The sequence below is a fragment of the Pungitius pungitius genome, chromosome 1, assembly GCF_949316345.1.
Source record: "Pungitius pungitius chromosome 1, fPunPun2.1, whole genome shotgun sequence".
Lineage (NCBI taxonomy): Eukaryota > Metazoa > Chordata > Actinopteri > Perciformes > Gasterosteidae > Pungitius > Pungitius pungitius.
The window spans coordinates 14807441-14834389 of record NC_084900.1 but is presented as its reverse complement, the minus strand read 5'-3'; the positions used below and the strand labels follow the sequence as shown (position 1 = coordinate 14834389).

Genomic DNA, 26949 nt, shown 5'->3' with positions numbered 1-26949 from the left:
ACGACAAACACCGGCCGGTGAAAACCGTCGGACGCGCCCCCCTCCGCTCTCGTTGGTGATTGACGCAGTCAAACTGGCCAATCACACGCCGCTCCGCGGTGGACGCGTGCCAAAGTGCAATGTTTATGTACGCTGCTGACCAATAGGAGCGAGGCCGAGGAGGCGTGGCATTCTTTTTGGAGGAAAGAGGCAAAACAACATTTTATCCCCCCCCCCCCGGTCCGGGCGGCTTTTTGGATATCCTGGGTGGGTGGTGGTGGCAAAACTTTACACGTAGGACACCCGCGACAATCCTGATAAATGTCTCTAACTCTTGAATTTTGCACTAAATTCTATAGAAAGCTGGTTTTCTTTCTTTAGTCCGACTGAAGAAATAAAATGGATTCCAGATACATTTCGGAGCAACAGCCGTTGGTCGGGACGAGGGTCGTCGGCGCCGATTTCGGCTGCCGGGCGGGTCGCTCCGTGCTGCGCGACAACCGGGTCCCCGCGGCGGAGACCGGCGGCCCCGTGCCGGTGTGCGCTAACGGGCCCGTGTTTTACAAATGCCGAACGGACGGCGACTGCGCGCGAGGGACCGTCCCATCTCCCGGTGGTCGAATGTTTCACGACGTGGAAAAAGTAAGTACCGGGGTTTCCGTTCGTTTTCTTTATTTCTGCCTCCGTTGGCCGCTCAAAGTGAGCCGCACGCGCAGGTTTAACCGCCGGGCGACGTCACGTCCCTACGCCGGAACGTGCGCACGTATGACAGCTCACTCTCGTATACTGCGTTTTTAATGTGTCGCCCTCAAACTACTTTGTTGTTGTTTGTGTGTGTGTGTGTGTGTGTGTTTTAAAGTCAGGCGGTACATGTTTTACCAACTGCTGTCATTCGGCGGCAATAACGTGGTATTTGACCCACTGTAAATGGCGGCTCATTCGGTGTGCAAAGTTTACAGAAAGAAAAGGGGGGCAGGGACTTCAAACTACCGGCCATGCCCCCCCCCCCTCCTCCTCCTCCTCCTCCTCCCCCATAGCCGAAGGGCGGAGCCACGGGGAGGGCTGCAGCCACCGCCGAACCCACGCTGGTACTTCTCGGTCGACGTGTGATACGTTGTTGTGTGATTTGTGGAGCAGGGATTTTTATTGCATGACGTTTACATTTAAATTGTTATTTTTTTGAGTTCAGTTCGCTAGCACTTGTGTGTTTTCTCCCTGCAGGGGGAAGTTGATGTGAGTTACTTATTGTAACATTAAATATGCACAGGGGGAGAACTGCCACCCTTGTTCATGGGTATGGATTAACCCAGATTGAGGTGAAATCCTATATAAATAGTTAATAACAGTTTAAACATTCCTCAGATAAATGATGTGGAATATTTTGATGGAATGTCATCTGAAGTTATGTTTTTCATTCTTTCACACACCTGTTTGATGTGATTAACAGGCTGTGAATTCATGGAAATAATTACTTTTTATAAATGTTTCCAACTTTTTTCTCCTGAGGTTTCCCAAAGAAATATTACATTGACAAGTACTTCATTTAAACACAAGTGTACAAAACAAGTTAGTCTTAGTTGTTTACCTATTTATTACACCTTTTCTGTCTGATAAATGAATTAAACTTTAGTTTTTTTTTGGGGGGGGGGTTTGCTGTGGGGCTAAGACATGATTATCAATATCTTATCTCATTTAGATTGTCTTTGAGACATGAAGTTATCTTTATCGTGATTGAAGATTCTGAGCATATCGCCCAGTCAAATATAATTAACAAATCTTTAGCTCTTTGTTTTTTGAAGAAAATATTTCCATTTATTATTTTACATTTTTTGAGCCCTAAATCTATACAGCAATAATCTATAAAATAGCTGGCAGGATAATTGATTTTCTTTAGGATGATGTTTTGCAGTTGAGCCAATTTTCCCTTTCAAGTTGGAATCAAATGAAGTTCACACACAAATATGGTCGGTCGAGTCGAGATGGAAGCTTGTCAGAATTGATCAGGTGTTCACAGCATTTCTTCACCTCAAGATTCATTGCAGAAGAAAAACTATACATTTGCTAGAAAACCTTCGAAAACGGAAGGAGTGAAGATGTTGAATCTGTTGACAAAATAGTTTCAATCAAACCCGAATGATGGATTGACCACGACGTGTCCCCTTCATTTCCAGGCCGTCCCCGGGGACCACAAAGACTCGGGCTCCTCGGGCATCTTGAAGAGGGCCAGCCCGACCCACTGCCCCGCCGTGTCGCCGGGCGGCTTCGTGCACCTGGACCTCAGGAACCCAGGGAAACAGGCGGAGCGCAGCGGGCCCCGCCCTTCCTCCCACATCCCCGTCCCCAGAAACAGGTACGGAGGTGATTTTGGTTCTCGCCCGCGGGCCCCCGCGGCTTCTTTCCGCTCACTCTGCCTGCGAGCCAACTCCACTGCGGAATTCTGTGGCGGGCGAGAGCAAAGTGTTGCTCTAGCTAGTAATAGAAATGGAACCCGGCCTCTGGCAACAGCGGTTTGGAGCTGGAACGCTCGACCACACGTTTGGTGTTCCGTCCTGGGGAGCTTTGAGAGAGCCAGAGCCGGAGGTGAGGGCCAGGATTGCCCAATCGCCTCAGGCGACGGAGAATAGAGCGGGAGCCATCGGGTAAATCAGGAAACCACATCCAGTTTTCCCCAATCGGGGGCCTCCATCACTACGTTTAGGCGCTCCCCGATATCCCTCCTTCATTCAGAACGCGTCAACATTGGTCATGCATGCAACATATTCAGATTTGGGTCCAACTTTATGATTAAGACACAGGGGCATGCCAATACTTTTCAGGTTTTGGGAGAATTTTTTGCAGCTCGTTCATATTATTATATATTATATTTGTTCAACGGCACTTTGCGACACGCTGCCTCTTTTCTGTTTCAACACAAACCAACTAGCAAATGGTCTGGAATGAAGACGCATGCCTGGAAGATAAAGAAAACATGTCTGTTATCGAGGGAGAAACACATTAAGATTGACTTTTATATCAACCGTTTCATTTCAAAATATGTGCAAATTTTGCAATGCCGACTTTTTCACGGAGGCTGCTGAAGGACTTATAGAGGCAGGCTGTGTTGGGTCAGAGGTCATCCACCAGTCACGTTTACCGAATACACACCGTTGCACCCAGACAGAAATAACAGTTGAATATTGTTTTTTAAGAGCCATTTGAGCAGATGATCTTTTTTCCGCGTATGTTTTGTGTCTCGCTTGACTGTCTCTAAGCTCAATAATATCCCTTCTGACGAGCTAAGCTAGCGGATGCACCAGTGTGATGAGCTCACAGTGGGTCAGGCAGGAAGCTCCGTATGCAACTGTGTGTGTGGTTTCTTTATGAGTTTCATGCGCTGCGTGGGGAGTTTTTCCTCCCATGGCTTTTTGCATGATTTCAAAACAAACACGTGCACATCTGTGTTCAGGAAATTCTCTGTGGATCTTAAAGCAGACTCGAGCGCACAAACAACCAACCGAAGGAGGAGAAAATGCCTGGTGCGGTGATGAGCGATTATGTAACGGGTTGCAGGCGGTGCCCGAGCACAGCTCCCCCTCCTGCTACGCATGCTATTGGTTACGCTCTGTGTCGAGGCGCTGTCTGCCTGCCAGGCGGCTTACACAGCAGACGATGCCCGGTGGCAGTACAGTACGGTCTGAAAACAGAGCAGCTCTTCACTTAATCTGCATAGCAACACCAGAGCCTTTTGTTTCTTTAGTGTCATCAATGCTTCCTATTTTGCACAAATGGATTTTAAAACATCCGCAGTTTGTCAACCAAACAGATTTCAATGTGTCCGTTCCACAGCGAAGTGAACGCTGTGTCACTTCTCGCTGGCGCCACAACAGAAAGCTCTGAGTTGACACTCCACAGGGAGAGGTTGCGTAACGTTATATTTGCCCCGCCCCTTCTGCTGACCTTTTCTTATTAACTCGCTCTCTTCATCCTGCTCATAGGCTCATAAGAGGCCACAAGCCACATTTCAATTCAAACCTTTGGATTATTCAGTCTATTTGGAAATGTATTATTGTATGCATATATATATATATATATATATATATATATATATATATATATATATATATATATATACAGTATATATATATTTTACATTTGAATTTAAACTATTTTAGTTTTCTATTGGTCTATTTTCAAACGTATTATGCCTGTTCAAATTGTATTATTTCATATAAAAAATGTTTTTAATACTAAAAATAAATAAATTGTCATTATACTGAGCATAGCCGCTCCCAAAAGTACAATTCATCTCAAAAGAAAATTTACAATAAAATAAATGAAAAACAAAACAATTATTAAAACTATTAAAAAAGAAAGGGGAGGAGCAAACAGTTTGACTACTGTACGTATCTCTTTATATTTATATTTATTTAAAACCTGTGGGCAAAAAAAATGTCTGCAGTAACCAAACTTCTTATCTTATTTTAAATATATACAAAGATGTATATACTGTGTGTAGCTCTGTTTAACATCCAGACGTTTGTAGTTTTCATCACAAATAACCCCGCGCGGACACTTCCACCCTCACTCGTCGTCCAAGTAAGGGTTACCGTGGCGACGCTTCGTCACTGTCATTGCAGCCTCTCATTACCCTCGGGGGACCGGCATTGAGGCCGGATTAGAGAGCTCTAAAGACCCCGCGGACACACGAAGCCGCCGCTCGCCTCAGTGAGGCTTACGCGTTGCATCTCACACGTGCACACGGCGTGGAGGTCGCACCTCGTCTCGTCGTGTGTGCGGGGCTTTTAAAGTAGGTCACTGTCCTTTCGACAAGCAGAGACCCGCAGTGGGCGTAACCGATAGAGCGCTGCAGGGGATGATGTATTTTCTAGAGGTTGAACCCTAAAGGTTACCACCCAACCGCTTCCTTCGACAGATTTTTGGATGATGCAGAAGATGGCACCTTTTATTCAGCAGGGTGATTCTCACAAATAAACCCCACACGAGTCTGACGCCGGCGGTTATGAACTGAGGGTGAAAATAATATTCTCACTTCATTTTTCACCAGGATTTTCGGTTAAATTTAAATTCATTCGATTTTAAAACTGCGAGAAAATACTGAGTCTGAATAAACAAGACACCACAGCAACTGGCTGCTGTGTGTGTGGGGGGGGGTAGGGGAGGGGGGGGGGGGTTCTCTGTCTTGTATATAATTGCAACCCAGCCTTTGCCTCAGTTGGTTCTAAGAGTCACCAGGAGGGTTTGAACCGGCTGGCTGGAGCAAAGTCCACCCGCTCCCTCCCAAAGGAGCCATTACAGCCAGTTGTCGAAGGTCAGACACCCACCCCCACCCCAATCCAGTCTGGAATGCTTAACCCACATCCAAACTGCTGACATGGCTTCTCAAGTGGAGCCGGCCGCTTCTTCTCTGTTCTTCCTCTGGTCCATTTCCATGGAATCGTCTCACCGGAGACGATTTTTATTATTTTCTCCCTTTACGGACCACAACAGGTCGAAGCTTTTGCGTCGACAGGGAGCAGGGTGGGGGGGGCAGGTGGGGGTTAAAGGTCATCCTCAATGTACGCAGTCGTGTGACAGAGCGGGGTCAGATCAGGACGAGAGCCGGCATCTGGCACGCCGGGCCACAGGCCCGGGCCCCGTGACCCGGTCATGTGCAGCGCGGACGGGTTATCGGCGCCGACGCCTCGCGGCCCCACGCTGCCTCCTGGCTCCGAGGGGCCTGAGGAGGGCTCTTAGAGAGCAAAGAGTGATAAGAGAAGCTAACTCAACAGGTGAACATGTGCGTGTCCGCTTGACAAATGAGACATTAATCATCTATGGGAGCCTGGGAGGAATGTTCTGGAAAGATTCTGTTACGTTTATAAGGGCTCCGAAATATCATTACGTCACGCTGTGAATCCCTCCGCTGAACATCTGTCCTCCGGCCAGACGCTATAGGGTGAGATTAAAAAACACAAAGACCATCACGGAGAGAAGGAAGCTGCTGCGGCAGAGAGATTAGTTCTGGCTCGCATCGGGCCTCCTGTTCTGCCCCGGTAGCATGTGGAGAACAACACAAGTCAACCGTCTCTCCCCTCAATCGATGTCTGTGTCCTCATACCAGCCGGCAGCTGCTACGTTCCCCCCCCCCCCCCCCCCCCGGTCTGCCTCACCCTTCACCCCTCCACAAGCAACCTCCCACTGCATTTGTCCCGCTCCGTGCATCCACCACCGGCCCACTTGACATGGCTCATGGAACTGCCTGGACAAGTTGACTATGCCGGTGTTGTTAATCTCCGTTGGGGGGGGGGCGATGACCACTTCCAATTTGTTTTTTCGGTCCAAACATTGGGGACAGAACAGAAGTAGTGGGCTGAAGTTACCGAAATGAAATCTCGCTGTGATAGGAGAGAGATGAAATATGAAGAGACATGAAGCTGTGAGTCGAGGCTCTCGCGTGCTGCAATATCGAAGCAGCATTTTAATATAGTTATAATAGTTTAGCTTCTTTTACACTCACACACACAGTGTCTCATAAGTCATCCCAGTTTGCTGATGACAAGCAGTGAGTTTCAGTCCAGACTCCAAACAGAGAGGAGTCTGGGAAACGCCCAACTCTTTTTTTCTAATGTCTCTAATTAGTACTCCAACGTCCTTCTCATTAGCTAGATTTTTCCTGTTAAGAGATACCAAGAGAAAGAGAAAACTTAACCCGGCCTGAAGGAGAATGAGTGGACTATTTTCCTCCCGGCTGACATGTTTATGGTTGTCCTTCGTCGCCGTGTCAGTAACCCCTGAAGCATGGAGTCTACCTCGCAGCGTCAGCATGTTAAATGCTGCCTGAGGTTTGTGGCTCCATCCGCAGGGACGTCACATGTCTTCTCCCTTGTGGTTAAAGGATCCTCGAGTCCTGGACTCCCGGCTTCTTCTGATTGATTTGGTGTTCACCTTTTGACCATTGTGTAAATCGTTTTCTTTAAAAAGCCCAAAGCCCTGCGTAGATTTCAGCATTCGCTGAACTCAGAACCGATGGGCCCAGTTCCTCGTAGGTCGCCAGAAACCCTCTACGCTCTGTGTGTGAGTGTGTGTGTGAGGACATGCGCGTCCTCAACAATGGTGCTGTGTGGGCCGGGATAGTGACTCATCCTCGCGAGGGCGAGACAATCAATCAAGCTGCGCTACAAGGGATCACATTTGTGTTTTTCTTTTTCACACACACACTTTCACTCTGTGCCAGTGGTACGGTGGTCAGGTCTCACTTAACACAGATCTGCCAGTGACGCCGTCATGCTCTCGCCCCCGAACATCTGCAGCAATCGCTCGGACCTGAGTCAGCGAGGGATGTTTACACATGCGTCACCCGCGTGCACACACACACACACACACACAGTTACATACTGTAGGTGGCAGATTGAGTTCATGTGATATTCATGAGCTCACTTTGCACGGGGAGAGGAGGTCCAGAGCCTTAGACTGCTGGTTGTTTCCCCCGTTGGGATCTGTGGTCTCCTAGAGATAGATTTGTCTTTAGGTTGGTCGGTTCGGTCAAACCTCGTGCTCGGGTCCTTAAAGACGCAACGGGATTCAGAGCATCAGAGCAGCAATGTGTGGTGTTTGGCGACGTCACATTGCAGCAAAGGGACTGCTCCATATGGCTCCAACGCCGTAGTAAACGTGGTTAGCGTGTTATTTGCGCTGTTAGCACTGTTAGCTGTTAGCACTGTTAGCTGTTAGCACTGTTAGCTGTTAGCACTGTTAGCTGTAAGCCACCGGCTTAGTTGTCACAATATTGAGAATTGATGAGAGGTTATAGATTCGCTCCAATCTCGTATTCACCACCTTTTAAAAAAGACACAGAGGAAAGAGGTTGAAATTGTAAAAAGAAGCCCAGAAAATGTCCACCTCGTGAATATATTTTGTTAGCACCTAGTTTAAGGTGAACCAAAAGCAGCAAAGGGAACAGATTAGCTTTCTATCCCCAAAACCAAATTTCCATTTCTTCAATAATAACTGAAGTTTAATCAGAATTGATGCAGCATCGTTCATTTTGGTTTCAAATTGGTCTGTTAAAAAATATATTAGAGCGTCTTGTGCGTTTGGTCGTCCAAAAAGTGTAAAGTTGTTCTCTCTTTCTTCCCCTCTTGTTCTCTTGTTGATGTGTGGGTATACAATAAACATGAGCTGTGTGATTTATTGAGGGGACCCGGCTGATTTCTGGTCCAACAGCGTTAGAGTTCTCCCTCGCTCGTGTTTGATCTGCCCAATAAATCAGCAGCATTACAGCCACACACAGCAGCTTGTGTTCGCAATGATGGAAGAACCAAGAAGGACAAAGAGGGAGATAAAGGGAAGGACGAAGGCAACTGCAAGGATAAAACCACCAGATTTGAAATGGTATTCCAAATTATTCACGTGTGGCATCAAGATATCAGAGCGCGTCGTCCTCCAGTCTACAAACATGATCGATTCGTCTCCACCGGCTCGCTCTGAGTCATGAGACCAGGGTCGCTCATAAACAGTTCTATGTCGGGTCTCGATCTGGATTTGCGGCTGACAATTTTCTCCTTAACGGTGTACAATATTTTTATTATTTTTTTGTGGTTTCTTCATTAAAAAAAAGTAACCATTAACGACCCTTCTTGTTACCTTAGAGGAAGCAGCGAGCGCTACGTGTTTTATCCACGTACCGAGCAGCTGTTTCCAGCTCTGCTTTCACTTCTGCTCCCTTTACATTCGACCAGGTTTAACAGCATCAAAGAAGGTGTGTGTGTGTGTGTGTGTGTGTGTGAGTGAGAATGAGGTGTACTGGTATGATGGTTCTAAGCGCATATCTGTGATTGATGAACTGGATCATCTTCCATAGTGTGTCACACAGACGGGTATCGGTTCCTTTTCGATACTTCTTGGTTATTTTTGATTATTTAGTGAGTAAAAAAGAAAAGAATCAACATTGCGGGCCGGAGATTGGGCCTATTGTTATTTTTATCCCGCGTCTAAAGCTCCAACATTACATTTCAACATGTTTGTTGACAGTAAGAAGACGAGCAGTGGAGGTTTTTATTGTCGTCATCCACCTGGGGTTTGAATACCTGGTTGTTGGTGTCGTGCCGCGGCCTTCCCTTGTAGGGCGCTTGGAGAGAGGTGCACGCCTTTCACCAGCGGACTTACATTTTTTAAGACGTGTTTATGCTGTTGCTATATTCGTTAGTACCCAGTGTGGTCTGAACGTGTTGACTCTGGCGCCCCCTGTGGACTAAAGTGACATTGTCTCTGAGCACCAGGGTCCCCTGTGTTTGGGTCCGTCCACTGCGCTGGTTCTCACTCACTACATGGAGACGGGTTGATATCAAGGGTCAAAAGCAGAGAACACTTCCTTAACTTCCTTTAACTCTTTCGTTATTTTTGTCAATAAATGCCAATAACACGATGTCGTTATAATTAAACTTTGGGCCCGTAAATGGAAAGAGTCTTTGATTATTCATGTTGTCAATAATGGAAATTAAAGCAGTGGTAACCAGTTGAAGTGTGGGCGGGCTTTTTGAAAATTGGAAGCTGACACAGATTTGCCCCGAATCGCTTTTAAAAGCCATTTTTATTCAATGAATCACTGCTACAACTTTGTTTTTCTTTTAAGGCCCGCAGCGTACCAAAATACACAGATGAGGGACATAATAAAAAAACTAACGATTTCAAATAAAAGAGACAAAAAATGAATCAAAGAACTACCAAGTACTACATCCTCAGGTGGAGCCTGATTGAAGGATGAAGATCAATACTAGCAGCTACAGATACTGTTGTTTTGAGTGTCTTTTACCTCGTTACACACAATTTTAATGATTTGGTTGAGTTTCCTTTCTTCTACTCGTCGGAGCAGATATTTGACGTCGTGAGGAGAAAGCCGGGTGTTTTTTTGGATTGTCACCAGTTTGCCTCGTGATTGCAGAAGGGCCGAATCTCAAGAGCAGGGGGGGAGGGGGGGGGCAGAATGAGGAACGAAGGAGGAGAGCGCTCTGTTGAGGACGTGCTGTGGTCTACTTCTGGAAGTCAATGCTTTGGCTTCATGTGAGTGGGTGGGGGCGCTCAGCTGACGACATGCAGAATAAACTTTTTCCTACTTGATTCGATCCTACGGTTCGGTTTGGATTCCATTCCATGGAAGTAGGACTTTTTAGAGTAGCGTGAGGCCGACTCCTCTGACGCGCTGCATCACCTCGAGACTCAAATGAAAAAGCGCCTCGATAAGGACCAGAGGAACTTATCTTGTTTGCTGTCCTCAGTGGAGGACGGAGGGAGGGAAAAAAAGCAAAAGAATCAAAGGCCCCTGTTCAGGAGAGGCTGCCCTCGTTCCCATAGCAACAGCGTTGTTATTGGAGGGGACTGACAGAAGTTGCTATAGCTACAAGTTAATCTCGTTGTGCAGCCCGAGGCGACAGCGGGGCAATAAAGTGAGCTGCTGCTGCTGTTAGGAGAAGAAGATTAAAGCAGGACTCAAAACTGAACAAAACCCAAGTACCCGTCAGTTTGTATATCATTTTACTAATGCAGATTTATGGAAGACATTACAGGATCTCCCATGTTGCATCTCGTGATGGACCCCCAACAACCCCCCAGGACCTCCCCCCATGGCATTCAAGCATCAAGCGACATAAAGAGAGTACTGTCCCAGGCCTGAATGGCCAATTCCGCTAACAGGCCCACATTAAGGAGACACTGCCTGGTTAGGGAAGGGGGGGGGGTCAAATCCTGGGTGCTTAAGAAAGGGGCCTCATGTGTACGGACGACCAAAACACGCACAGCTGTAATGTTACCTCTAGCTGGTGTTGGTGTGATGACATCATTGGGGGCTTTACAGGAAGACCCCCCTCTGGCTGAGTCTAGTTGTTATTTGAACTTATTATTATCGTTATCATTATTATAATATCTGACTAATAATGAAGCAACACAACACAACAATTCTTTTGATGTGAAAATGTTTAGATTGACAGACACCACATGTGTGATTCAAAGGGGATCATATGGTGATCCACCAGGTTATTGTGTATTTACAGGCTTATTGGAGAAAAACAGGGGGGTCAAACAACTGTTATGGGGGTGGAGGGGTGGGGGGGGGGGGCCTTTCGTTAAGTCAATGGGTCAGCTGCTTTCTGCTAATTGTAACCAAGTGCCTGCAGAGCTAGCAACGACAGGGCAGATTACGTAATACAGTCTGGTTGCACCGACATGGCACTCAATGGGCTGTGTGTGTGTGTCTGTCTGTGTGTGTGTGTGTGTGTGTGTGTGAGAGAGCATGAGTATGTGAACATATGTGCTTTCCTCCGAGGTGATTGAATGAAAGCTGTGAATCCTGACTGCAAACTGCTGTTTCAGGGTGTTAGTGTCCGGGTGCATTGGTTTGTTTACTAAGACAGCAATAACAGGCTGAGAGCAGCGCTGAGAGCAGCGCCGTCAGCGCCATCAGCGCCTGCACGCAGCGACCCACCAACACTCACACACTCACACACTCAGTGGCAGAGTGGCATCGGGAGCTTTCCACGGCCGCAATCATTTACCAGTCTGAGGCAAACACAGCTGCTTTTTTTCTCTCCCTGTGTCTGTCTGTTTCCCTCTTTCTCTCCCTCTTTCTCTCCCTCTTTTTCTCCCTCTCCCCCTCTCTCCCTCCTCCCTCCCTCCCCCTCTCTCTGTCTCCAGAGATTATTGTTGGCGGAGCTCAGACCCCTCCGCAGCGACACTGAACTCTGAATCATGGTGATACCAAACGGACGTGCCTTGTGGTCGGCAGACTCAAAACAATGAAAGTCTTCCTCTCTTCTCCTGAAAAGATGTTTTTTTCTTCTTCACACACACACACACACACACACACACACACACACACACACACACACACAAGAGAGACCTCCGGTGAGTTCAGCGGGAAAGTTATATTGGTCTTTGAGAATGGAACAATCGCCCTCTCTTATGTGTAGACCTGTTGCAAACGGTCCACAGAGAGCAGCAGCTCTGTGTTTGGGGGGTTTGAAGGAGTGGTGGGGGGTGGGGTTATGGGAGGGGGGGGGGGGGGGGGGCTTCTGGCTTCTGGGCCTTGGTTGTGCCAAACATGTGGGAGGGAGACTGATGAGATGAGGTCAGGCAGAATAGATGAAGATGGAAAGGACACTTGTTGTTGAGTTATTAGCCTAGCGTGTGTGTGTGTTTGTGTTTTCGAAGTCGTGCTGTCGACACAGACCTTGAGGAGGGGGGGGGGGGGGGGCTGGTAATGTGCTCCATAAACCAGGCGGATCCGGGGGATTTGGTCGGTGCCGGTAACTGGAGCAGAGGTGCTGCGTTATATATAGAGGGCAGGCACGACCGTCTCCCCAACAACAGCAGACTGGGAGGGATGGGGGGGGGGCAGTGTCAAAGTCCAAATGGCCTCATTGCACCTGGTGTGGAAATCAACACTGTTGGAAGTTTTCTGTCCAACTACTCAATGAGTTCATCTTGAAAATCCTCCAGCAAAAGCAAAATGATCTTTTAATTCTGTGGTGTTTAGTCTCATTATAAAGAGTTACATCGTCCACATCCACTCCTTTTAACCGTATTCATCTTTTGTAAAACACAAGAAGTCATTTCAACAAAACTGAAAACCAATAAACACAAAATAGAAATAAAAGCGGTGCGGACCGAACAACAGAAGTGGACTCTGGTGAGGCCCATTACTGTGGAACCAAAGAAGTATCCGATTGACTCGTGGACACTAAGAACCGGTGAAGCGCTCTCACTGATCCGCGTTGACGGACTCGACCTTCATCCCCCGTCACAGGCGAGCCATCAGCGGCCCGCCGATACCAGCAACGCGGGTCGGTCCTCTCTGACTCGTCAACACACTGAAATGGACCGAACCACACCGTCTCAGGAGGACACACACTACACACACATGCCGGGCCTCTTCCTCCCCTCTTTTTTTCTCCACTTCGGGCTTGTTGTTGCTACTTGTGTTTTGGCTCAAAGCCGTCCCTCCTTCCTCCCTCTCTCCTCCCTCCTCCCTTCCTCCTCCCTTCCTCCTTCCCTATGAGCCTAGCTTGTTGACTTTAGCCTGTCCATGTGCTGAGCCGCTGCCACAGGGGACGGGTCTTGGCTCAGCCACGGACCAATAGGAGGTGAGGGAGGAAGGCGTGTGTGTGGGTGTGTGTGTGTGTGAGAGAGAGAGAGAGAGAGTGACACACGTGCAGATACAGTAAACGGTGTTAAAGGCAAGTACACACGACAAAGAGTATAAACGGTGTCACTACGCTACATGAAATACCTCAGCGTGTGTGTGTGTGTGTGCCTGTGTGTGTGTGGGTCGATGCACTTGTTTGTTTCAGAGAGGGGATATTGTTGCATGTTGAATGTGACCCCCCCAATCACCCAAAACATGCTGTTAGTGTGTTTCTCCATTACTTAACACACACACACACAACACACCAGATGTAGTGAAACTGCGGTGAAGTTTCAAGCTTCTGTCGGGAAACGGGAAGGAAAATGTCAGGAAATCAGTGTGTGTGTGTGTGTGTGTGTGTGTGTGTGTGTGTGTGTGTGTGTGTGTGTGTGTGTGTGTGTGTGTGTGTGTGTGTGTGTGTGTGTGTGTGTGTGTGTGTGTGTGTGTGTGTGTGAAACACTAGAAACCATAACACGCTCATTTGATGATCCCCACAGTACATCGTATTGGAAAGATGGATCTTTAGTCTGTGCCCCCCCCCTGAAATGACTTTGTTAAACTTCATTGTACATGATGCAGAAAAGCTTGTTTCTTTAAAGCTGTTCTTTTATTTCTTTTTCTATCTGCTGAATCAGAAGCGTGGCCCTGAGAACACGACTAATGACTGAAACAGGACACGGCTAATCTCGTTATCTCGTCCTCACTCATCCAAACTGTGCCTTCACGCCTGTGTGTGTGTGTGTGTGTGTGTGTCTGTGTTTCTGCATGTTTACCCGCCTCTCCTCTCCTAGTGCTTTAGCTTTGGTGTGGATGTTGTTATTTTGCTTCCTGAATCGCTCCATGTTTGTATTTGTCTTATAATTGCGCACACACACACACGAGATGTTGGGGAGTGAACCAGCAGCTTTTTGTGCGTCGTGTTGCTTCTCTGAGAGATTCCTTCGTGTCTCATTCCTCTGCGATGTGTTCGCTTCCAGCCCGGCAGCGTGGGAGCTCAGCCGCTTTCTCCTTGTGTACACGGAATTGTGTGTGTGTGTGTGTGTGTGTGTGAGCACGCTCCTTGACTTGTTGCACCATACTTTTGTTGTGCCTCAAGTGTGTGTGTGTGTGTGTGTGTGCGTGTGCACTGAGACGCGGGTGGATCTCTGCCAGGACTGAGGGCTTGGCTCAGAGATCGCCTCAAACCAGTTTACTCTGGTTGTGTAGTGGAGAAGTCTGGGGGCGGGACAAAGGCCTCTTAAAGCTGCAGGCCATGTGTATGTGTGTTTGTGTGCATGTGTGTGTTTCTATGAACACTCATAGCTGCACTCGGTGGACCTGACTTCACCTCAGTGTGTTTCTTTGATGGCTCGCACCCTCTTAGATTTTAGTGATATTTTAGTGAGAGTGCATGGGCGAGATCTTGGTCCCGCCCCCAATAAGTTTCTTATTTCCTTCTATTTAGCTTTCAAAGAAGAACAGAAATGAAGAGAGAAAGTGTGCGAGGAGCAGAGAACTTTTTGCTTCTTTGCAGAACGACACAATCTACTTTGTTATAGGCTAAAGCACAGCCTTATTGTGCGTTCGTACTGGTTTTTTAACTGTGCACTGTGTGTGTGTGTGTGTGTGTGTGTGTGTGTGTGTGTGTGTGTGTGTGTGTGTGTGTGTGTGTGTGTGTGTGTGTGTGTGTGTGTGTGTGTGTGTGTGTGTGTGTGTGTGTGGGGTCGGTGCACTTGTTTGTTTCAGAGAGGGGATATTGTTGCATGTTGAATGTGCCCCCCCCCCCAATCACCCAAAACATGCTGTTAGTGTGTTTCTCCATTACCTAACACACACACACACACACACACAACACACCAGGGTGGAGCGCTCAGCAGGTGGTGCACTGGACAGGGAGGGAGGAACAGACTCTCTGAGCCTGAAAACACTCCATAAAACCATTTGCACTCTCTGGGGTTTCCATCACGTACACACACACACACACACACGCGTTTACTCGTGTGACTTACTGTACACGTAGCTGTGTATCTCAGGGCTCCAATACCAACTTTCTCTCAGTTTCTCTCAACAACACATTTCTTTCTCCTTTTTTTCAGTAGTGGAAAAAAAACCCAAAATGCATTTCTACAGGAATAATGGGACTGTTGTTTTTTTTTTTTACTGTTTAAAACATTGAAATTAGGTTGCATTTTCCCTCCTTGTAGCAGTCTGGAGCTCGGGCAGAAATCCAAAATCACCGTTGATTATTTCAGGGCTACAGAGACTTTTTCTCTGGGGAAGGCCGGCCCTTTTCTTCCAGAAATACATTTTCCATTTCTCAAAGCAACAAACTGCTTTTTTTCCAGCTGAAGTGTGCTGACCTCTGGTGTGTGTGTGTGTTTCTGTGCAGGAAGCCCTCATGTCACGCTGATAAAGAGGTGATGGCTGCCACCGTCCTGACCTCACTGTCAACATCTCCGCTGGTGCTCCCCCCCTCCTCTGCACCCACAGGTAACGTACCGCCCCCCTCCAGCCCAGCTGCCTCAGGCACCGCTTTGCATTATGGGTGCAAATGGGTCATTCATTCTCATTATGTGCTGATACAGATGTTTTTCGTTGTTTACATATATCCAATATATTTTAGTTTTCCGAGTTCAGTTTAAAACCATCAACTCTTTTAAATATTATCTTTGTTATTCGCATAAAAACACACTATTCAAACTGTCGACCTCAGGTTGTATTCTTGTTGGTTGATAGAATCTTGTCATCAGTATTCATCATCATCGTCTTCAGCGATGAGTCCTGTAAACCACGGACGCCGTGGATTACATCCTCAGTCAGTTGAAGGTCAATCGTGGGTTAATCCGTCTTCATCTGACGGACCAGATTCTCACAGAGCTATTAGCATTAGCATTAGCATCAGCGGGGCGGCCGTCACCATGCCGACCCTGCCAGACAGTCAAAGTCTGAACCCTTAATTTATTTATTGAGCAGGCAGTAAACCCAGGCGACGGTTACTGCTCTCAGCGCGGCACCACAAAGGGGTTCCATATCTCATATGGTGGACGCTGCAGGGAGAGGAGGTCGCTTTGATGTCTCGGAGTCATCGCACTTATTGTCGACCCCTTTGGAGAAGTTTGAAAAGGTTTTGGGTGAAAGGCGACGTTGTGAAGCCCCCTCGACGCTCCTCGCCATGTAAACTACGTAGCTTCCCTTCACGGGCACCATGTTAGCCTCCTCACACACACAGATGGATCCATGGTACGCATTAACCGGGTTCAGCTCCCAGCGCTCCCACAGCAAACACATGTCACCTCCCAACATTCATGCTCCATGACAGGGTTCAGCTTCTGGGTTGTTTTGCCACAGTGAAAGTCCGATGGAGACCTCGTTGGACTGGTCAAAGGGCCGAGAGGGGAAGAAAGGGTTTGTGAGTCGAGACTTTAGAGAGATTTGATAGAACGAAGGCTGTGCAGAGATCACTGTGGCTGAGCTGTACTGTATATTAGATGATAAGGTACAAGAATGCTCCGGGACCCACCATGACCCCTTAATGGGGTGCAGGTGGGCAACGAGGGGGGGGGGGGCCCTTGACTGAAAACATGGACGGACGAGCCGGCAAAAGAAACCGACCACATTAAAAAAGTCCCTTCAAAATAAAATCACAGGATGAATTTTTTTTTTTTTTCATGCAAAGGCTAACCCTAACCCACTAAAAACGGGTCCACTAGTGGGTCGCGACCCACCAGTTGAGAAGGCTTTTCAGGTTTTACATTTTATCTCCATTACGGAGTTAAGATCTGTTTAGTTGTTTTTTAATTTAGTCTTTGGAGATAACAGTTATTTTCCAGGATTTTTTGAGGCAGCAGTAATTATTTTGTGACATCACAAAATTAACCCTGAAAACACAATGTTACCCATTTTAATTTCTGTTGTGCTCACCGAATATTCTTCAAACTGCAGTCCCGGAGCCGGCCAGCAGGACTTGGAAGGAGGTGTTGTCGACCAGCTACAGCAGCTCCACCAGTGGCAACTGGAGCTGGGACGCCAGCGACCAATCGGTGCCCTCCACGCCGTCCCCGCCGCTCTGCAACGACGCCAACAAGAACTTCCTGCTCTCGTTCCGGGCCGACGATGCGACTGAGGACACCGCGGAGAGCTCGCACTTCATGTTTGAGGACCCCATACCTCGGAAGCGGAAGGTAAAGATGGAAAGAAGACTTAAAAAGTTCTGGCATCAGAATTCTAACTGTGACGCCTGGACAACAGAAAGGCTTTTATTGTGAAATAATTGGAACTGGGAATTTGTGTTCTTTCGGCACTTTATCGTTTAAGTGACCAGTGGGATAATATGTTGTTGTCCTCTGCAATAAAAAGTTTTTAAAAACTCTTAAAAAGAAAAAATATTGAAAACAGGTTTTCAAGAATAAGAACAAAAATAATATTCAAAAAATATATATTTTAAGAAAATATTTTGACTGCAAGCATGAACTCCACTTTGTTGCTTTTTTTGGCCAGAAGGAAAAGGAGCCTCAATGCATCCTTACTTAGCTCCTTTAGGATAGGAACCACTGCACCATCCTTTAGGTAATTTCGTCCCACATGTCCTTGCGTCGCATCATAACGACGTTGCTTAGTGGAAGTTGCCAGATCTTTCTTTTTTTAAAGGTAGATGAGACGTTTTAAAAAAAGGCTTAACTATACATCATGAAACTCTAAAAACTATAATTTGCACCCCCAGTGGGGACGGGTCCGTCACCCGCGGTTCAGTGCCGATCCGGTCCACTCCACCCTTTTCTCTTTTAGCCCGAGCAGCACGTCAGCGCCACAGTGGTCCGGATCGGCACGCTCAGCTTCTTCTTGTCCCGGTAATGGATCATGTTCACTTCTCTCCAACCCGTGTATCTTCTGACAGACTAAAGCATCAAAGGCTTCTCAGTCTCAGGAAGCCTCGCCTCATTCCAGCCTTTTCAGTGTGGGAGAAGCTGTTAGTTGGGAGGGAGGGGATGCAGAGCAGGACGCAACAAAAGCTTCACGGGAGCCGTCATGGCGGCAGCGAGAGGAGAAATCAATCATCGCGTTTCCTCCGCGACTACTGCGCAAACTATACGCAGCTCTCCTGGAGATGTGCAGCTGTGCAGGTTATTGAGGCGCCGAGTGTATAAAAACCACAAAGACTCAGAGGACTCCGGCGCTGAGGAAGATAAGCAGGCAGGAAATGAAGTGGGAAGAGGAAAAAACTCACACACACACACACACATTGGACAAAGTCCCAAAATGTCCCGGCCCTTAAACCCGAACCCTCCGCGATGTGACTCGTGTCACCCCTTAAATGGACTAAATACACATTTTTGTGGAATATCACGTTAACACCTTGTGTTTTATATAGTTTACTCCCTGAGTCCTCATCCAACGAGAGGTGTTGGTCAAATAACAGTAACAGTATTTAAAAAAAAAAGAAAAGTCCACTCCAACCCCACAGAGGTGTAAGCCCTTCGAGACCCACCCCCCCCCCGGGTTGGATTGCATGCTGTTTGTTTAAGAGGATTATTAATCACTCATCTTACTGTAATAGTGTTTAGATGCAAGGAAAACGCAGCGGGAACTAAGTGCTTTGGGATTGTTTGTGGGATTAAAAGGCTGCTTTGCTGTGTCGTATCTAAAGGGGGGGAGGGTTCTCTCTCAGCATAGCAGGGGCTACGCTATTAAGCCGGCAGCACTTATTAAGCCTGGCGATGCCATGTCAGATGAAGCGTGAGTGGCAGGTCAGGAGGAACGGTTCAGGTCGCCCATCTCGCTCCCCGAGCAGAGAAAATCCTGGCTTTATTTTATCCAATCAGATTCGAGGCGGATCGGATGTGACGCCCGTCTACAAAGGTCAAAGGTCACGTTGCTGCCTCCCCTGCAGGTATCGAGCAGGTGGGCGTGGCTCATCAGCTGAGGGAAAACACCTGAGCCCATCAGCAACATTGGCATCACATGGGCCGTGTGAGCCAGTGCACTCCTTTACATTTGGGCACTTACGCCGTCGCCACCCTGTGACCCCCCCCTTCCCCCGCCCTCCTGGTTTGATGGACAAGATGGTTGGTTTCTACACTATGCAACATGACGCTCCCACTCCACTCCATGAGATCACCTACACCGCCCAAGTTACTCCTTCTATTGCCTTACATTTAAGAAATACCTCTGTTCCTGGCTGGGTGCAACATTCATTTGGTACTAAATAGTGGTTTTATGTCCGGCTACGAACTCGCCGCAGTGATTTCAGTCCTCTTTATTTGGGGCTTTTAGCTGAATACACTTCGGTAGGCGGAGCATTGATTTTGCTGCTCTGTGGGAGGTGTTTCTGGATTGTTGCACTGAAGGTCAGCTTTTGAAGTTTGAGCAGTTGTTGAGGTGTGTGGTGTGGGTCATAATGTAGCTGCTTTGGTTGAACTGTTTAGTTGAGTGGGTGGGGGAGGGGGTGTTGCTTGACTAGTGGGGAACTCAAGGTTTTGAGCTGCAAAAATAATTACTGTAGCCCTCTCCGAGGTGGCCAAGAATTTGAGATGGAGAACCCTAAACTGGAGGAGCAGGAAGTGGGCAAAGATGGCTTTGCCGAATGCAGATGACTTCTGAGTGAAGGGAAGTTAATCCTCATGGTGTCCTGGTATTGTAAGTCCTCTGGATGTTTTTTGGCCAGTTGGAAGCTCTTCAGGGTGGTGTTTTGGTGAGGAAGCAGGTGTCCCATGGTGAGGATCCTGTTGGGATGCGTTGTCATGGCATCCAAGCTTGGTTTGGCAAGTCGGCCTCTCTCCTTCCTGCGACACGTCAGGTTCTTAGGTGGACTCCCTCAATGCTCCAGACGCCTCTTAGTTCAAGTACGATAAGTTGCTTTATCTTGATGAATCACTTGTCTTGGCCGTGCAGCTTGGTATGTTCGAGTCCAATGTAGATAAACTGTCAGAGTGACGGCCATCTTTGATTTTGCTGTAGTAGCATGAACTTAAGCGCTAATGTTTCTCCAAACCCTTTCACAGCATAGGAAAACGCTACAACAGATAGGACGCATTTAATGCTGCTCCTCCCTCATTGTTCCTCCAGAGAAGCTTCCTACCTGAGAGTCGCTCACTTTGAGGTGGACGGGTACAGCTCCATTAAGTCTCTCTCTTTTATTCTGAATGCTGTGAACTTGCCACATAGTGGGGTTCTGTATTATGGGCCTGCTGCTCTAATGGCTGAGGTGTTTGGCACTCGACCCCCCCCCCCCCCCCCCCCCCCGACTGCCTGAGCCTACGGAACCCTCAAGGTTCTGCAGATGTTTGCTTCCTACCACGACTGACGGATGTTTCCCCGGTTGTTGTTGTTGTTGTTGTGGGGCGGGATCAACAACCATGGTGCTTGAATTAAGGATTGAATGAATAAACGTGTCTGACTCTTGGGGGGGGTCTTGGTTCCCGTTGCTTTCAGAACTCCATGAAGGTGATGTTCAAGTGCTTGTGGAAGAACTGTGAAAAGGTCCTCAGCACCTCTTCGGGGATCCAGAGACACGTCCGCACCGTCCACCTGGGGTGAGTCTTCACCGCTCAATGTTCTGATTTGGAGATTTTATGTTAAAACTCTGACTTCATCACTTTTGTTTTTTCAGTGGTTCCAAAACATTATAAAAATTGGTTTAGCATTTTTTAGGTATTTTGCACTTGCAGATTTTGATTGATTTTGTATCAAAATACTTAAATTAAAATACCTGTACGTGGTATTTGTGCTGTTGTAACACTAGCTTAGCCACTGCAGCAGTAAACTCAAAACAAGTGGCAGTAACTTAATTAATCATTTAATTCATTGATTTAATGAAAGCAACAGGAGACTCGTGCCGTAGTTTAACCTCCTCCGTTATTGTCGCTTCCTCAAACTGTCTTTTACTGCCCTCTGCTGCTTGGGAGAGAAACCTTAGAACTTCACTCACAGCTGGAAAGTCCCACAAAAAGACATTGTCATCTCTTCAATTAGTGAAATCTAAAAATGCCATCTTCTTTGCGGTGCAGGCCTTATTATGGCCTGCATGTTTTTGATTTTTTGAATATTTTTCAATGATCCCTGAATTTATAACTTCCAGTGAACAGTTCAGAGCTGAGTGGAAATAAAAGTGCATTTGAGATGGTGGACATGAAGCAGGTATGAAGAACTGAGCTGAACTGTATATGTTTAATTAAACTGAAGGTGGGGAGTTTCTGGACCTTTACTGAAGCCTCACGCAGGTCATGTTCCTTGCAGGCGGGGCAGCGACTCGGACTACAGCGACGGCGAGGAGGACTTCTACTACTCGGAGATCGAGGTCAACATGGACAGCCTGACGGAGGGCCTCTCCAGCCTGACGCCCACCTCCCCCACCACCAGCAGCCCCCCGGCCCCCTTCCCCCTGCCGCTCGTCGTCTCTCCCTCGGGGCAAATCAACGTGAGTGGCCCGCAGAGCCCCGCCCCCACGCTGCTCAGCCAGTCGGCTCCCTCTGTGTTCTACCACATCCACACCGACCACGCCTACCAGGTAACTGGTGCGGACCGGTTTATATTTTCTGTCTTGCAGGAGCTGCTTTTGAGAAGAGACGTCCCCAGGTGTCCATGTGAGAAAAGACTCCAGCCAGAGACTTAATCATGCTTTGATTTGTTCGCTTGGTTTTAACCTCTTTGTGGCAACTTGAGGTATCCACTTCTCCTCCTCCTCCTCCTCCTCCTCAGTGCTTCTATTCTTCCTCTTGTCCCTCCAGTACATTTGTGCGCTCCACACTCTCGTGCCCTTGGAGTTAAAACAAATAAACAATAGCGTAGGCTTCTATCGGATATCTATTCTTTTATTCTCCTGTTGTTTTTCTTTCTGTGCACCCCCCCCCCCCCCCCCTCCTCTCTCTGCCCGGGTCCTCTTTTCTCGGGGTGGTTGTCGTCCGTCTTCCAGGCCACAGCTCCAGTGAGTATCCCAGTGGGTCCTGGTCTGGCTGGCTTAGCTAATGGGACCGGGCCTGGAATTGGGACTAGGGACGGCCTCAGTGTGTCGTGGCAACCCCCTCCTCTCATTTTCAAAGGCGTCCCGGTGAGTGAGGCCTAATCTCACAGTTTAAAAAAAAAAAAAATTATATATCTCCAATCGAAACACCTCCAGTTTCTTCCTCACTCCCCCTGCTCAACACCACCCTTTTTTTAAATGGAGCCTTCCAACCACACATTGTGGTTTACGCAAGTTACCATGGCAACATTGTTAAAGTAAACCGCAAACTTCCCCAAGCTTTCCTGTTGAATCAAGGGTCAATCGAGGGGTTTCAAAGCGCTGATTAAAAAGTCTTTAAAGTGGACGTCCTCGCATCGTGATGCCGACTGCTGTTTTCATCAGGTGGTGCAGCTTGTGATGGTGCAGACTGGGCTTCAAATACATTTACGGTGTCATAACAAGGCATTGCCTCTCTTTCAGGGCGCTGTGACCAACGTCCGGGCCGTCGGCGTGGGGGAGAAGAGGCCACCGGCCGCCGCCAAAGCGATACTGTCCCCGCCCCCCAAAACCATCCCGGGAACCAGGTAGCGTGTTTGTGTGCGCGGTCCTTCCGAGACATCTTTTGAGCTCCAGATTGCTTGAAATGATCCAGTTGTTTACTCGTTTTGATCTGATTTGCTTTCTGCTTTTCATGAAGCGGCTCAAACCGCTTCCCTGTAATTTATTTATCACATCGACTCATTGAAAGGAAAGTGTGCACGTGCCTGACCTACACACACACACACACCAGTGCGTTTCTATGCCCATGTGGGCGTAGGATGTCTGTGTGCGTGTCCTTTACGCTGTCACGTCTGCTGTTACCAAGGAAACCCCGCGGGGAGGCGAAGAAGTGCCGGAAGGTGTACGGCATGGAGAAGAAGGAGATGTGGTGCACCGCCTGTCGCTGGAAAAAAGCCTGCACCCGATTCACCGACTGATCCCACGACAGCTTCCCAGAATCCTCTGGGCCCCGGCTGGAGGTGTGGGGGAAGGGGGGCGGGGCGGCAAAATGTAAAACATACTGCAGGATGGGAGACCTTTTATTTTCTAAGCTTAATTTCATAAATAAGGAAAATGTCTAATTGGAACTTTCTTTTCTTTCTTTGCTGTGAGTTTATGACAGCCTCAAGGCGGTGTTTTATTTTTTTTATTATCCGATCATTATAGGAGCATCACGCAGTCACCGTTTATGGGGTGATCTTTTTTTTTCTTTTTTTTTAAAGATGACACTTTGCTATCTTTTTCTTCACCTTTTACAGTTGAATCTGCATTTTAGTTTATCTGCATATTGTTCAACACATACTTCCTGTTAAGCAGCTTCAGCACAGATCCACAAAACGCTCACACGTGGTACCAAAAAGTTTCCCCCCCTTCCATATGCCGTTTTTGACGTGGACGATGAGTGAATCGTCTCTGGAGACGTGGAAGAAGAACTCCGTCTTTAAAGCGCCACTGAAGCTGCAGCGTGTGGCTGACATCTTGTTCTTAGAGTCCTCTCGCTTCCTGTTTTTGTCGTTCAGGGAAAGGTTTAATTCTTAAAAGAAAAGCTGTTAGAATTGCGTGGAGCCAGTTGGATGTACGCAGTTGAAGATCGTGCGGATTGTAACCCAACAAAGATGGTGATGAATCAGGCTTTTTAATTATCTTCTTAAAATGGAGATCTGTTTTAGGAACCTAAACATTTTTACGCTTTGATTTTTTTTTTTATTGGATGTGTTTAATCCTTCCGAATTATCTTTTTGACTATTGATGATTCTTCAGAATGTTTAACCAGGAAGTTTTAAAACCTTTTAGAAGTGTCCTGAGAAGATGATGTCATAGCCGCGTTCCACATCTTTAGCTGAAATGTAGAATTTTAGATACAATTGTCATTTTTCTTAAACGCCCTTTTAATCAATCAGCCTCAGTTTTAAAACCTGTTTAGTGTCTATAAATGATCCAAGAAGGAAATGGAGATGCTTGGATCTTTTTCCCCCCCCCTTTACTGCATTAAAGGGTTGTCCCTCAAAATCCAGTAAAAGTCACCTTAATGTTTGAAGGTCACCAGATTAAAACTGTACCTCTGCAGAGTTTGTAATTGTCTTGATAATTATGATGGTAGTAAAATGCCCAACTTCACGTGTAGTCATTTTCAAATCAATAATAAATTCCAATAAGTAAAGTTGTTTAACTTACTTAGACTCTATAAAGGATAATAACATACTTTTCCTAAACTAGTCAACGAGATATTACAACTTTCCTCATATCATGTCACCTTGATCTAAAGAAATATTTTTGTTGACACTATATATAGATATATATTGCTGCAGTTTGTCCTCCGGCACTCTGCCTTGACCTCATCGCCATGGCGACGTGTGACAAACAAGGAATCCCCTGTCGCCATAGTGACGCCTGTGCTTTCCCACCGTCCTCAGGCCTTCCGTAACGTGGTGCTTGTTGGTGGCTTCAGGCCGGACATTAGGCACATGAGACTGCTGTAGCAGTAATTTAATCTAGAGTTTAAAATAGTTTATTCCAACCGCATCCCAGATGATCTTCTGGTCAGACTTCACAAAGTGCCAATGAAAACAACATAAAGGTGTACTGACCTGATGAATTGCACTATTTTTTATACATGATAGTTTTTATACACAAAGTGTGAGATGAGAACCTATTTTTTCTGTTCTTAAGGGAGGGGGGTCGTCACTGCCCGACAGAATAGATGGGGTCTCAGGGAATAGGGGATCTTTACCTCTGAGCGGTTTCCCATTGATTAAGTGATCACTGTGTCAGATTTCTTGTGTGGTACGTATGTAGTCGCTCACTTTGTCGAGGGCCTTGTCTTTGAGATGGAAAACACTGTTGAGATCTTAATATTCATATTAATGGGTGTTCAAACTCACAATCCACATGTTTTATTCTTAAAGCCCCTCTCTGCTTCCTTTCAGATTTGCTGAGGTAGATGCTGTCAGTGCTTGAAACTATTTTTTTTTGTTGCGCAGCCATCGGTTCTCTTTCCAAATGAAGCTCTTTCTGATTCCACCGGGGGGTTCAAAGGTCTGCGGTCCCAGTGTCAAGGAATTACAAGGGAATTCTGCAGATATTTTAGCAAAAACATCAGCTTGGATCCCTGGCCTCCCAAAAATATAAAAAAACGTGAAAGGTGTTGCTTGATCACGGAGCTGTGAATGGCCTCCCAAAATAAATAGTACAGCATGAGGGGACATATAATACCCTTTTCGAAAAATAACTTCAAAATAGTTATTTGAACAGAAGGTTGATGGGGTCATATCTGGGGCCTAATTCTAGCTTAATTTGCACTATTGCGGCCAGCTGTAACTGTAGTTTAGCTAACGGTGACTAGCTTATTTTACAATTACTAGTTTAGCTAACGGTAACTCTAGTTCAGCTAATGGTAGCTAATGGTAAGAGTTGATCAACGCTACTGCAGTTTAGGTAAAGCTAACTTTAGATTGGGCACTAAACCCTCCCCTGCCCCCCCCCCCCCCCCCCCCCCCCCCCCCTCGGGTGGTATTGGTAAGAGCTCTGCTTGTGGTCGGAGAGAACTCGAGGAACTAAGATGACTTCCATGGTTTTTCTTGCTGCCCGTGAGAGACGAGACAAGGTCGACTGTTAGAGGATTTTCAGGGAAAGCCGAGATGAGCAGTGACGATGTGGATGGAATTTGCAGTTTCAGGGCTTTATTGTACAAATGCAGCAATGAACGTGATGCTTTGTTTTCTCGTTACATGAAAAATAAGCTTTTATAACAGTATAGTGGCTCAAAATATTGTATTTTTGGAGAAGTTGATTGAGAAGCTCTAGTGAACATAACATGCATTTTTATTGTAGCTTAGAGGCAAAGGGGAGAAATACAAAACCTGTTGAATGTAAAACCTACAAAAATGTTTGTTATAGTTGCCTGCTAGTTTCTACTTCCTGTAGCGCATACTGGTTTTCACACTGCTAATTCATATCAAATAACGCAACCATGCAGTATTGCTTTATTATCTCACTTAGTGCAATGAGTGGCTTTGTGGGAGCCCCCCCAGCCCAAAATGGTGTGCGGTTGTGATCGTTGTTTGTGACGATAAGTTGTTTTTAGGCGGGATCAAGTTTTGACCGTGTGGGCGTCTTCATCCTGCCCGCCACATTCCAACCGACGGCGAGCTTCTTTCTTTTATTTTTTACCTGCGTCTTCCACTTGTTTCCTAAAAGACAGATTCTTCTTCTCCTCCTCCTCCTCCTCCTCCTCAGCTTCACTGTGGTCCCGCCTAAGCCTTTACCCAGTTCATTAAGCTAATCTAAACCCTTGAAATGTGCATTAAAATGACAAAGATTAAAAAAGCCTTTTTCCACTTTATTTTTTGTTCATAAATCTACCCGCCGCTTTCTTGAATGTTTTTCCTTTTGTGTGCAAACCAGCAGCAGCGAAGCCAATAGATCTCCCTCCAAATCAAGTGTATTGAAACGGCAGCTTCACTCAGTTCTCTGCTTTGTTTACTCTGCTTTCGCAACCGTGTTCACGCTGAGCCTTCAACAGACTCCTGCTTGTTTTCTCATTGATTGTCCGGTTGAACTTGGGGGTTGTTTTTGCATGTTTAGCATCGCTCCGAGATGTAACGCCGAAGGCCCCTAGTCTTCATCAGCAGGCCCGCCGCGCACACGGAGGAAGCACTTTCTTAGGAAGTGGTGCACTCGAGTATTTTCTGTGAATGTCGAGCCTGTGACTAGCGCTTGAAGAGTGGTGAACCGTGTCTGATGTGATCAATGTGATGTAATGTGGCGGTGAGAGAAATAAACCTGAATGGAAGACATCTGTTGTGGGATTCCGTTCATCTTTTGCGTGTGAAATAACGCTGATTGATGGACGTTTGTAATC

At 47.0% G+C, this 26949-nt stretch overlaps 1 protein-coding gene across 3 annotated transcripts; it reads left to right on the top strand.

Annotated features, from left to right (window-relative positions):
• The first annotated feature begins 225 nt into the window (after positions 1–225).
• slc2a4rg (SLC2A4 regulator) lies at positions 226–26884 on the top strand. 3 transcript variants are annotated; one of them, XM_037478635.2, is made up of 9 exons: positions 226–621; positions 2151–2329; positions 15501–15601; positions 17054–17292; positions 20540–20640; positions 21344–21614; positions 22020–22154; positions 22530–22633; positions 22915–26884. In XM_037478635.2, exons 1-9 carry the CDS (start codon positions 379–381, stop codon positions 23024–23026), a joined length of 1485 nt encoding a protein of 494 aa, XP_037334532.2. In that variant the 5' UTR covers positions 226–378; the 3' UTR covers positions 23027–26884. The 3 variants fall into 3 exon arrangements, with proteins under 3 accessions (XP_037334532.2, XP_062418324.1, XP_062418323.1); XM_062562340.1 differs by lacking the exon at positions 22020–22154 and having other exon boundaries at positions 21344–21524; XM_062562339.1 differs by lacking the exon at positions 22020–22154.
• The last annotated feature ends 65 nt before the right edge of the window (positions 26885–26949 follow it).

Bases quoted from the DNA above. Each gene is read 5' to 3' on its own strand.
- slc2a4rg (XM_037478635.2), top strand. From the start codon at position 379: ATGGATTCCAGATACATTTCGGAGCAACAGCCGTTGGTCGGGACGAGG. The intron at 622-2,150 runs GTAAGTACCGGG...CTTCATTTCCAG, and splicing joins TGTTTCACGACGTGGAAAAA to GCCGTCCCCGGGGACCACAA. The intron at 21,615-22,019 runs GTAACTGGTGCG...TCCGTCTTCCAG, and splicing joins ACACCGACCACGCCTACCAG to GCCACAGCTCCAGTGAGTAT.